Raw genomic sequence first — 12,707 nt, 5'->3', positions numbered from 1 at the left:
CAGGACAGACATGGCTCAGTCCTATTGTAGAAGTATGGAGTTTCAGATCCCTACGGGTCACAAGGGGAAAAAGTACATTGTCTCCTGGGAAGGCTTAATTTTGCCAGGGAGTTGATTATATTGTTATTAATGACTTCCTCTTATGGAGCACATCTGATATGGCAGACACTATACAAACACCTTTTTTCAAATCCTTATAATGATACTGAGAATGAGGCTCTGGAGAATTCCATGCCTGGCTCTTGTAGTGGAGCTGGGATTCAAGTCTCTGGCTGGCAATGCTCTGAAGTCCAATTTCCCAGTGGCTAGAAGCTGTTCCATCTGGTGTCTCAGTCTGCCCAGGGAAGGGTCCTGAGAAATACCAGAAATGGGAGGAACCTAGCTGATAGGATTGTGCAATGGGGGTCATACCTTCTCTCAAGGGGCTATGAGAGGTGGCAGTTTTTAACTAGTAAGTAAATTTGTAGTTAGGTTGTCAACAGGGACTGTGAAGTTCTCATTTTTCACCAATGACTCAGGAAAGGCTGTCCTAAATCTCCATTCACCTCCTAGAAGTCCAGGCAACCTTCTCCATATTCTCTACTTTGACTTCCGTCCCAACCCCAAGCTCCCTGCTCAGAGAAAGAACAATTTGCAACTGCTTCCTTCCTACCCCACCCCTGACCTACTCCTTTCATCAAAGGCAGAGAGCAGAGAGGCAGACATCTTACAGCTCCTCCCCCACTCTTTACTTTTTCCGCATACCCATGAATCATTTGGGGGAAGGTATCTTTCACTCTGGCTGGTAGTTCCTTGACCTGGCCCTATCTGCTGGGTGAATTCTACCAAAAAATGGAACTCAGCAGGTTTCTGTCCCATCTGATACTGTCTGCCATTCTCCATCAAGGTAAGTAAGGCTTCTCCAAGCAGGTGGCGGAAGGTCCCTGCAAAGGACATTACTACTGGGAGAGAGGTCCACTGGAAAGTGCTTCTCAATGTTGTTCCATTGAGAACAACACCCTAGGTGTCAGGAGGGCAAGGTTGAGAGGTAGAAAAGAGGTGCTTAGCTTCAACTTATTCTAGCCAGGGCACGTGTTGGCCCTGAATGTCTCTCTTTAAAGAGCTTAGGCCAGAGATCTATAGGAAATTGATCAGTATGTGTGTGCCTTAGTGGAACTATGTGCACTCCTTCCAGTATTTTCAGGGCTCTTATTCATTTGTCCATCATTATGTGACCATCTGGAGTCATGTTCCAGGACTCAGGGGAATGCTTTAAGAGAAAAATTAATTTTAGGTTGTGAAAGCAAAAGGGCAGATTGGTGTGTGGAGATCATTACATGGTCAATAGTATACCAATACACCCCTGTTTGTTATGGTTTGGGGGATTGAACCCAGAGGTGATCTAACAGAGCTACACCCACAGCCCTTTTTTTATTTTTATTTTTATTTATCTTAAGAGAGGATCCTGTTAAATTGTAGAGGCTGACCTTGAACTTGCTGTCCTTCTGTCTCAGTCTCCTAGCAGCTGGGATTACTGGTGTGCTTCACTGCACCCAGCTCTTGTCTTAGGTTGTTTTTAAAACAGAATCACAGCTGCTTAGGAAGGTGAAGTAGGAGAATTCCTTGAAGTAGGAGAATTTCAAAACCAGCCTTGGCAACATACTGAGACACTGTCTCAAAAAAGAGAAAAGAAAAAGAAAAAAAGTAAACTGAAATGGAGCTGGGGATGTAGCTTAGTGACAGAGCACTAGACTAGCATGTGTGAGGCCCTGGGTTTAATCTCCAGTACCACAAAACAAAAGAAAATAAAACAAGAGAACTCTGAAAATTCCATGTCCCAGAATCCTCTTACTCTCAGGAAAATTGGGTTAAATAGTCATCCTAATTCACAGCAACCCTGGAACACCCAGCAATTCTGCTAGAAACAATTCCAAAGACATGGCTCTAGGAAGTAAAGTACTTGAAATACATATGTCTCCCTGAGTGTGCACACATATACTCCTGATTTGCTTCAGATGCAGGAGAAATAACTATTTTTTAAGAATGTTTTTATATCCAAATCCCTGAATATGAAGCTCAGGGAGAACATAAGTTTCACTTTTCCCTGGGATGAGTATTAGAGATTCCAGAGCCCTTGTGGAGATGCTCTCAGGCTGTCAAAGAAATTCAGTGGCTCTAGAAAGAATCTGGCTCACCTCTGGCCTTAAACTCCCCACAAGATTTGTGTGTGAAGCCTCAATAATAAATTTGATAAATATTTTTTTTCTGTCCTTCTTCTCATAAGCAAGTGTGAAACAACTGAAAATCTTTACATGGGATTTGCTCTCGTAAATCTGGATCGTTGGGCTGGTGGTTTATAGCAGCAACTCCCCACTCCAGCCATCATCTAAAGCCTGGGGAAGGCTTGAGGAGTGAGTGCCCCATTCCTCTGGTGGATATTGGGGAAGAGACAAGGGGGAGGAAAGAGGATGAGTCATTGAAGTGGTAGTGTTATAGGGGATTGATTGGGGAGTAGAATTAGAAGACTTCTAGTAGAATAATTGCAGACCTCTCCAACCTGGGAACATTCTTGAGCCTTTCCAAGTTTCCTGGGAACTGCAGCAGTCTATTCTCCCCTCCTTCTTCTAATCAGTGGTCTGAATGCATTTTCAGGAAGGTTCTTGGATCAACCCAGCTTCACAGCTTCTTCTTTTGCCCCAAGTCCCTCAGGGCCTGCTCTCTACTTCTACTACGGCTTCATAACCTTCCTGATCTGCAGTTCACTTCCTGAACTCTTTCTCTTATCACTTCTGCCTCTCTCATTAGAAACCATGACTATCCTGTACTCCCAAAGTGATCCTCAGCAGAATAGGGGTCTTGTGTAGACCAAACAGCTCTCTCTGATTATGGTATTTTTCTTTCTCTTAGTGAGCCCCTCGAGTGTGAGCCCCTCTGTGTTGGAAATTGAGGACAAGGTGCTTTTGCAATGCGATTCCAATGTCATATGGCTAGAAGGCACAGTGGGAACAGAGTTAGCAGTCAATAAAAATCTGGACTTGGGAAAACGCATCCTGGACCCACGAGGAACGTATATGTGTAAAGGGAATGACACGAAGAAGTCCACTGTGCAAATATATTATCGAAGTATGTGCCTCCTGGACCCATTGGATTGGAATGGCGGGCCTCTGAAATGAAACAATCTGTTCTCTAAATAAACTGGGGTTACTCTTGTAATGTCATGAATCAAATCTGGAGGTCTTCAGAGAGGGAGGGAGAGCTTGACCCAGCAAGGCAGAGTGGTAGGGGCCTTGTTACCACAGGCTTGGTTGGCAGAGGGATTTAGCCCATTACCTAGTTTAAGGTTCCATCAAGCTGAGATTACTTCTGGGGTCTCTTCGGGAATTCCTTGGGATAGGGGAGAGATGGATATAGCAAGGCCATCAGTAGGATCTTAATGAAGTTTGGGTCTTAGTATGAGAGATCCTAGGGATGCCACAGGAGGCAGATATGGTTCCCTGATCTTGGAAACTCTCTACTCCTCCTCTTCCCCAGTGTGCCAGAACTGTGTGGAGCTGCACCCAGGCACCCTGGCTGGCATCATCGTTGCTGACATTATTGCCACTCTGCTCCTTGCTTTGGGAGTCTACTGCTTTACAGGCCATGAGACTGGAAGGCTCTCTGGAGGTTAGTAGAGAATATGAATCAACAAACTCATGCTCCTTCTGAAGAATGGGGCTGATGGTAGATTTGGTCTCATCTGGGGGTCATTCTTGCCATGTTCTACCACTGGATATTGAAAAAACTTGTGCACCCATATTGCTCATGTAGACTTTTGAGGGTGTGGGAGGGTATGACCAGCTGCAGACCCCTCTGTAGCTTTCATGGGTATCATTATCCCTTCCCCCCTCACCCCTAATGATACTCCTTCCCTTGTTCTTCTAGCTGTGGACACTCAAACTCTACTGAGGAACGAGCAGCTCTATCAGGTGAGCCCTGAGAGGAGGGAGACAAGATCAGAAGGAGGAGTGAGTGGGAATGGAGAAGCTGACACTATGTGTCATGTGCATTTGTGGAGCATTCTAGAAGCCATCATTGAGGGTGTCTGGAGAGGGCAGAAGAGCTTTGATCCTGTCTCACTGTCGACCTTTTCACCTCTTAGCCTCTCCGAGATCATGATGATGGTCAGTACAGCCGTCTTGGAGGAAACTGGGCTTCGAACAAGTGACCCTGAGACCCAGTGGCTTCTAGAAGCATCACTATCAACTGTGCCTTCTCTCTTTGCTCAGCCAATAAAGATGTCCCCTTTAACCCAGCAGGTGCCTGCACTTTTTAAGGCACTGGGGCAGGGGATGGGAGTTGTCCTGACTTGGCTGGGATTTGGCCCTCCCTGCCTTCCTTCATCTTTTCCCTTCCTCTGTCACTCATGGACACTGTGAGGGGCCATCTCCCACCCTGGAACCCATCTTGTTTCTAGTCCAGTGGGCTTCCAGGGTGAAGGGGTCTGTCCTACTATCCTCCTCTGCCACTTGTTGACTCCAGTCCCTTATCACAAGCCTGTCACACTTTTAGCTGCCTCACCACGGATGAGGGCTGGCTGGTGTGTTTGGGAGCCAGTCACAAAGAAGTTTCCATGATGTCACAAGTGGGGGTGGCAAAGACATCAAGGGACTCATTTTTCTCCAAAACTCACAGAGTGTTGTGTGTGACAAAGTCCCAGTGCTACTAAGGGTCTGACCTTGGCGTTAGGACCCTGTTGAGTAGTGGCCAGAACTGTGAGGAGGTCTCAGCCTAGGTTCCTTCAGTCCCCCTTTTCCCAGCATACCTATCTTTCCTTCCTCAAGACCTGTCTTTACTTGCAGACATTCATTTCATAGGAGACAGAATAAAGTTTCAATGTACACATGCTTCATTCACAGGCATGCTTTTTTCCTAGTTTTTAAATTCCAACAACTATAATTCTCTCTAGATCCTCCTTTCCCATTGAACTACTCTACTGTGGGCATCCCTTTCTCGGCCTGTATTTCCCCTACACTTTGGATCCTTTTCATGCCCTGCATGCTTCCTTATACCTTGCATTCCTCAAATTTGCTTATATCCCACATCTACCAGTTCTCAACACTGGCTACATGTTGGAATCTCTGAGGGAGTTAAAAAAATATGGATGCCTGGATGCCACCTTCTAAATTTACAGATTTGGGTTGCAGATGGGCCCTAGGACTTAAAAAATTAAGTTGGGGTTGTGGCTTAGTGGTAGAGCACTTGCCTAGCATGTGTGAGGCATTGGGTTCCATCCTCAGCATCACATAAAAAGAAATACATATAAAAAAAGAAATACATAAAATAAAGGTACTAAAAATTTTTAATTGCTACATAATAATTGTAAAATTTGGGGGATATTGCACGATGTTTCAATGCATGTATACAGTGCGTGCTGATCAGATGAGGGTAACTGGTTTACTTATTGCCTCAAACATTTGTCGTTTCTTTGTGTTATGAATATTCAAAATCCTATTAGCTATTTTAAAATATATAATTAAGTATTTGTCAACTCTAGTTATCCTACTATGCTATAGGACATTAGAAATGATTCCTCCTATCCAACTGCACCCATTAACCATTCTTGTTCCATACCTGCCCCCACTGCCACATGGGCCCCAGGGTTTTAAAGCTACCTACAGTGATTCTGATGTGAAACTGAGGTTTAGAAACACTTACTACCCTCCATCTGAGCTTTTTGGAAAATTGTGTCCCTTCTGGGCTTTCTCTTTCTCTCCTCTTTCTCCTCTCTCTCTTTTTGTGTGTGTCCCTCTCTCTTTCTTTTAAACAACAGGAACAAGAATAAATTGTCCATGGGGCTGTGGCTGTGGCTCAGTGGTATCGCACTTGCTTGGCATGTGTGAGGCACTGGGTTCAATTCTCAGCACCACATATAAATAAATAAAATAAAGGTAATCAGCAACTAAAAAATAAAAAAGAATAAATTGTCCATACTTCAAATATGAAATGCATTTTTTTGTGTGTGTGCTGGGTATTCAACCCAGGGCCTCATATATGGTAAGAATGAGCTCTACCACTGATCAATTTTGCAAGTTTTCAAGTACATATGTATGTACTTGCGAAATATCAACAATCAAGATAATGAAAAATATTCGTCACCCTGAAGAGATCCTTCTCTTCATTTCTCTTTCCCCAGGCACCACTGATCTGCTTTCAGTCACCGTAGTTTTCATTTTCCTAGAGTTTTATATAACTGAAATAGTATATGTACCCTTTTTGTCTGGCTTCTTACACTCAGCATAATTATTTAGAGAACCATGCATTGTGTTGCATAGTTCATTCCTTTTTATTGTTCAAGGGTACTCACTGTATGGATATATCACAGTTTGTTTATCTTTGTACCTATTGATGTTTTTTTAGTTGTTTATTGGTTTAGGCTATGCAAATAAAGCTGCTATGAACTCTCAGATGCTAGTCAATATGCAAAATATATGCTTTTTTTGTGTAAATGATGGGGTTATTCTTTTTCTTTTTGGTACCAAGACTGAACTCAGGGGTACTCGACCACTTAGTCACATTCCCAGCTCTTTTTGTATTTTATTTAGAGACAGGGTCTAACTGAATTGCTTAGCACCTCACTTTTGGTGAGGATGGCTTTAGTGAGGATGGCTTTGAACTCACGATCCTCCTGCCTCAGCCTCCTGAGCAGCTGGGATTACAGGGGTGTACCACCCCGCCCAGCAGGACATTCTTTTTTAAAGAAAGTTGTTTTGACTGCTCTAGATTCTCAGCTCTTGCATTTGAATTGGCTTTTCAATTACTACAAAAATGCCTATCTGGATTTTGATCAGGATTGCATTGAATTTACAAATTGATTTGGGGAAAGTCAACATCCTAACAATATTGAGTCTTCTAATCCATATTCATGTTTTTTGTCAAGATTTATTCCTATTTTATATTTTTCATGCTGTTGTATGTGGTATTTTAAAAATTTCAATTTCTAATTGTTCATTGCTAGAGTTTAGAACTAAATTGATTTTTGTGTATTGATCTTGAACCTTGAAAACTTGCAAAGCTCACTCATTAATTCTAGTCGCTTTTCCTGTGGATTCTTTTCCAATGTCCTTGTCATCTGTTAATAAAGATGGTCGAACTTTTCCCTTTGTGACTGCATGTGATTTATGTCTGTGTCTTAGCTTACTGGGTTGGCTACACACTCCAGTAACATTGCAACAATGGTGGAGAGGAAGACATCCTTGCCTTGTTGACCAACTTAGTGGAAAGCAGTGTCCTTCATCATTAAGCATATTAGCTTAAGGTTTTTCTGAGATATCCTTTAACAGACTGAGGAAGTTTTTTTTTTTTCTCTCTTTCTACTTTGCTGAGAATTTTTATCAAAAATAGATGTGAGGAGGGGCTGGGGTTGTGGCTCAGTGGTAGGATGCTCACCTGGCACATGTGAGGCCCTGGGTTCAATCCTCAGTACCACATAAAAATAAATAAAGGTATTGTGTCCAACAACAACTAAAAAATAAATATTTTAATAAAAAACAAACAAACAAACAAAAAACCACAAATGGGATATTGTCAAGTGTGTGTAATGCGGCCATAGGGATAATTATATGATTTTACTTTTTTTAGTCTGTTCATATGATAAATTAAATCAATCTTGCTTTCCTGAAAAAGTTCTTCTTGGTCATTATGTATTAATCTTGCTTATAATATTGAATTAAATTTGCTAAAGTTGTGATAAGAAATTTTGTTAAGCTCCTGGGACCAGCAGGGTACAGTGGCAAGTGTCTGTAATCCCAGCAATTCAGGAGGATGAGGTAGGATGATAGTGAGTTCAAGGCTAGGCTCAGCAATTTAGCAAAGCCCTAGGAAATTTAATGAGACTCTGTATCAGAATACAAATTAAAAAGGGCTGGGACTGGGCAGCTCGGTGATAAGAGTGCCATAGAGTCAGTCCCTGGTATTGTGGGGCGGCGAGGGAGGGAAGATTTGGGATTGCCTGGTGGTTTCCTCTTGCCAGCTCCTCTCTCCTGCTCGAAGACTGTATATACTGCCTGGGCCAAAGGCAGCAGAGCTGAGCCTCTGAGAGAAAGAGAGCTGATTTCCTGGTGTAAGCATTTTGATGAGGAGATAAGGCAGCTTTCCCATTTTGGTAATGGAGAATGTTCACCACATTTGCATTTGCTTCACGTCTTGGATACAGATTGCACCAAGATAATGTGAAAATTGGTGAAGATCAAGAGGGAAAATGCAAACTTCACCTATAGCCAAATTGACAGCATATTTTTTCAGAATTAAGACTCAACACTGGGTTCCTTCTTAGTTAATCCATGAAAGCCCACTTGGAAGCTGCAGCAGGGGAGCACAGCCATCTGCACACTTGGACACGAAAGATTATCTTCCATTAAAGAGGTCTCCCTTTTCAGCCAAACCATCGAAAGTGGTGAGAAGGGATCCTTTCCACTTGAACTCATCCAGATGAATCAAGCTAGTCCTTTGGAGCAAGAAAAGGAGCTGCACCAGGATAGCTAGGTCACCATCTTCTGCCCACACCACTACTGAGCACCGCCCTCCAGGACTACCACTGCCTGCAGGTTATGCCCTATATGATGGCACCTGGAGTCGGAGCTCTGATCCTTCCCAGGTGCCACTCATAGAGCAGTATGAATTGATGTGTGGCTGTGTCTACCCAGATGATGTAACTCCTTTAATGTGCACCAAAACTCTTTTATGGGCTAGTGCTGACCCAGACCATCCCGTTCCCAGATCAAGGGCAGGGATTGCACGTCCTTCTTTGGTCATCCTGGTAAGTCTAGTTTTCATGAAACAGTGATCAGCTTAACTCAAATGCTGCTGACTGGCAAAGAAAAAAACATGGAAGGAGGATCTATATTCAAGAGGGATTTTGGTCTGTGGTTTTCTTATGTCTTTGGTTTAGATCTCAGGGTATATTAGGGTTCTCCAAAGAACAAGCAACCACATATATTCATCTCTTATTGGTTCTGTTTCCCTGGAGAAGTTGGATGATGTATTTGTAGAGTCTGGCATGTCCACAATCTGCAGTGTATGCTGGCAGGCTGGAGATCCAGAAAAGAGTTGATGGCCTAGCTGTCCAAAGAGAGACTAGAGGCAGAATCCGCTCTTCTTTAGAGGACCTCAGTCTGTTTTCTCCAAAGGCTTTTGACCAATTGGATGAGGTCCATTTATATTGTGGAGGGCCATTCTGCTTTAGTCAAAATTTGCTGATTAGAATTGTCATAGCAACATCCAGATATGTATTTTTTTCTTTTTTTCCTCTACTTCTTTTTATTGGTGCATTATTATACATCCTGATGGGATTTGTTGTAACGTATTTGAACGTGCATACAATATACAATATAACAACATAATTTGGCCAGTGTCACTCTCTAGCACTTACCCCTCCCTCCCCATCTTCCACTTTCTCTACTGATCTCCCTTTGATTTTCATTAGCTCCACCCCATCTTTCTTTTTCTTTTTTCTCTCTAGCTTCCACATATGAGGAAACATGTAACTCTTAACCTTCTGAATTTGACTTATTTCACTTAACATAATGATCTCTAGTTCATTTGTTTGCCTGCAAATGACACAATTTCATTTTTTCTTTATTGCTGAATAAAACTCCATTGTGTGTATATCTTCCATTTTCTTTATCCATTCATTCATTGATGAACATCTAGGCTGGTTCCGTAGTTGGCTATAGTGAATTGTGCTGCTATAAACATGGGTATGCATTGATCACCGTAATATGATGACTTTAATTCTTCAGGATAAATACTGAGAAGTGGTATAGCTGGATCCTATGGTAGAGAAATTTTTGAGGAACCCCCATATGATTTCCTTAGTAGTTGAACAAATTTACAATCTCAACAATGTAAAAGTCTTCCTTTTTTTTCCACACCCTCTCCAGCACTTATTATTATTTGTATTCTTCTTTTTTTAATATATATTTTTTAGTTGTTGATGGACCTTTATTTACTTATATGCGATGCTGAGAACTGAACCCAGTGCCCCACACATGCTAGGCAAGCACTCTACCACTGAACCACAACCCCGACCCTTATTATTTGTAATCTTGATGGCTGCCACTCTGACTGGTGTGAGATGAAATCTCAGTGTAGTTTTGATTTGCATTTCCTTAATTGCTAATGATGTTGAACATTTTTTCATAAATTTGTTGGCCATTTGTATTTCTTCTTTTGAGAAACTATTTAATTCATTTATTAATTGAGTTATTTGATGTTGGGGCTAAAGTTTTTTGAATTCTTTATATATTCTAGATATTAATCCTCTGTCAGAAGAGTAGCTAGCAAAGATGTTCTGCCATTCTGCAGGTTTTCTCTTCACATTCTTAATTGTTTCCTATGCTGGGCAGAAACTTTTTAATTTGATGCCTTCTTATTTATTGACACTTGGCATTATTCCCTGAGGTTTGGGGATCCTATTGAGAAAGTTATTGCCTACACTCAAGTATATTTGGTCAAATATCTGGGCACTGTGGCCTGCCCAAGTTGACATATAAAATCAACTAGACTAATCAATACAAGTAAGTCTGGTTTCCATAGGATAAGTCTTCAATTTTCTGCATGAGTTTGCATAGAATTGGTATTATTTTTTCCTTAAAGTTTTGATAGATTTCTCTAGATAACCATTTGGACTGGGGATTTTCTTTTTGAAAAGGTTTTTAACTACAAATTCAATTTATTTAATAAATAAAGTGCTATTCAGGATATCTATTTCATCTTCAATGAGCTTTCTCAAGGAGTGTATCCTTTCCATCTAAGTTGTTTAATTTATTGGCATAAAATTGTTCATAACTGTATGGCCTGGATGTCGTATCACCCCCTCCCCCTGCAATTTGTTGAAGTCCTGAGCACTGGGGTGATAGTGTTAGGAGGTGGGGCCTTTGGAAGGTGAGCAGGTCAGGAACATGATTATTGGCCTTATGGAAGAAACTCTAGAGAGATCACTTGCTTCTTCTGCCATGTGGGCACACAGTTTTTCCTAACCTCCCTTGAATTATGAGGTCATAGCAGTTATTTCTAGTGCTATGTGAGACCCTTCCTCTAATTCTTTCAAGTGGTTCTTGGACCTCTTGCAGTTTCCTCTCTGGCGTATATTGATCACTATTCAGCTGAAGACTGCAGGGCTCCTCTTCAGATCTCTGGTGTCCTTATTAAGAATTTTCTTCTCTTACACTCTCTCCTGCAAACTCTCCTCAAAGACTCCTTGGCCTCACATCTTCCTTGCCTGCCCTCAGGGAGATCTCTGGGCTCTCCTTAGGTTCTTCCTCCTTGAGCCACACAGATGGAAATTATTTCTAGATCATAAACCGGAGAAATCCTAGGATTCACCGTGCTTCCCATTTCTCAGGAATCATTGTCCACAGTTGCCTGTTGTCTGATGTCTTTAAAATTGTTTTAACTTTTTTTTTTTGTCTCATGTTTTAATTGTTTAGGCAGAAGGGTAAATTCAATTCTTGTTACTCCATCTTGGCCAGTGTCAGAAATTGATCTTCTCTCTTTTAAATCTTTCCTTTATTCTCCATTACCCCTCTCCACTGTGCCCACTTTTACTGTAATCCTACTGCAATCTGTTCTTCTAAAAAGTATAACCCTCCTACTTTCTGCATCCCTGGCATCCTGCTTATCTTCCTCACCTTTATCCTGTTTCTGCCCCAAGTAGGAAGCCTGCTCTCTATTTTAACTCCACATTCAACCTGTCCATCTATTTTTCCAAGGACATTTGACAGGATGGAGAGCAGTTCTTAGATTGCAATCAGTAGGGTAGATGTTGAGACCATTGTAGTTGGATAACCCTGGCTACTGATTCCAGCCCTGCCCTTCACTAACTGTGACTTGAGCAAAAGACCTAACTTCTCTGAGCCTCACTATCCTCATTTGTAAAGCAAGAGCAACACATCTATCTTGTGGAGTCATTCTAAAGATTAAATCAGATAACAACTGTGAAGGGCCAAGCACAGTTTCTGGAGCATAGTAAATGCTCAATAAGTGTGAGCTGTTATTATTGTCTTTATCATGCTGAGCTATGTCTTCCCTTGACTGTGCATAATCAAATATACCTGGGACAACACCTACCATCCCTGGGCCAGCCTACTGATCAACAGTTAGTGATGGGCAAAATCACTGAGGCTCTGAGCTTAAGTGCTGATGCTTACAGGGAAAGAAATGACCCTTCAACAGGGGCCAACAATCAGAATCTGTAGCCATAGCCCAATCTGAGCATGTGCAGGATGCTCACACTTTTGTGCTATTCACAAAAGGTAATTTTAGCTGTGGTCACACTTGTAATTAGCTCTTTGGTCAAGGGAGATTTCAGAGTGCAGAGAGAGCATGCTGGTTTGAGCTGGACTAGCACAGTTTGCTCATGCTCTGGCTTCCTCTCTCAGCAAGCTGAGTGTGAGCCAGGGGAGACTGAGAATGAAGCCTTCCCACACTGGCCTGCCCCCCCCCCCACTGCTGCACCCCCCCCATCCCAGTGCAGCCCACATCCTGTGCCGCTTACCCGCAGTGCTTCTAGCTGCAGGCAGCTGCCTCTAGAGCAGGAGGGAGGGGTACCTCCTTCCTCCACTGCCCCCAGCCCAGCTCAGCAGCTCTTCCTGGCAGCTTGCAGAAACCTGTGTCCCATCCCCAAGGCCCCCCTTATACCTCGGCACTGTTCATTTCTGTTACCTTGATCTACCTTTTTATGGGCTTTTTTT

General features: G+C 42.4%; 1 protein-coding gene across 1 annotated transcript; it reads left to right on the top strand.

The window, feature by feature from the left end:
* The first annotated feature begins 776 nt into the window (after positions 1-776).
* Cd3d (CD3 delta subunit of T-cell receptor complex) lies at positions 777-4,252 on the top strand. Its single transcript, XM_026396317.2, has 5 exons — positions 777-886; positions 2,887-3,102; positions 3,511-3,642; positions 3,901-3,944; positions 4,118-4,252. The coding sequence occupies exons 1-5, from the start codon at positions 832-834 to the stop codon at positions 4,181-4,183; spliced, it is 513 nt and encodes a 170-aa protein (XP_026252102.2). The 5' UTR covers positions 777-831; the 3' UTR covers positions 4,184-4,252.
* The last annotated feature ends 8,455 nt before the right edge of the window (positions 4,253-12,707 follow it).

Source organism: Urocitellus parryii, chromosome 4 (genome assembly GCF_045843805.1).
Source record: "Urocitellus parryii isolate mUroPar1 chromosome 4, mUroPar1.hap1, whole genome shotgun sequence".
Classification (NCBI taxonomy): Eukaryota; Metazoa; Chordata; class Mammalia; order Rodentia; family Sciuridae; genus Urocitellus; species Urocitellus parryii.
The sequence above is the reverse complement of the archived record's forward strand: the minus strand, read 5'-3'. Positions and strand labels throughout refer to the sequence as shown.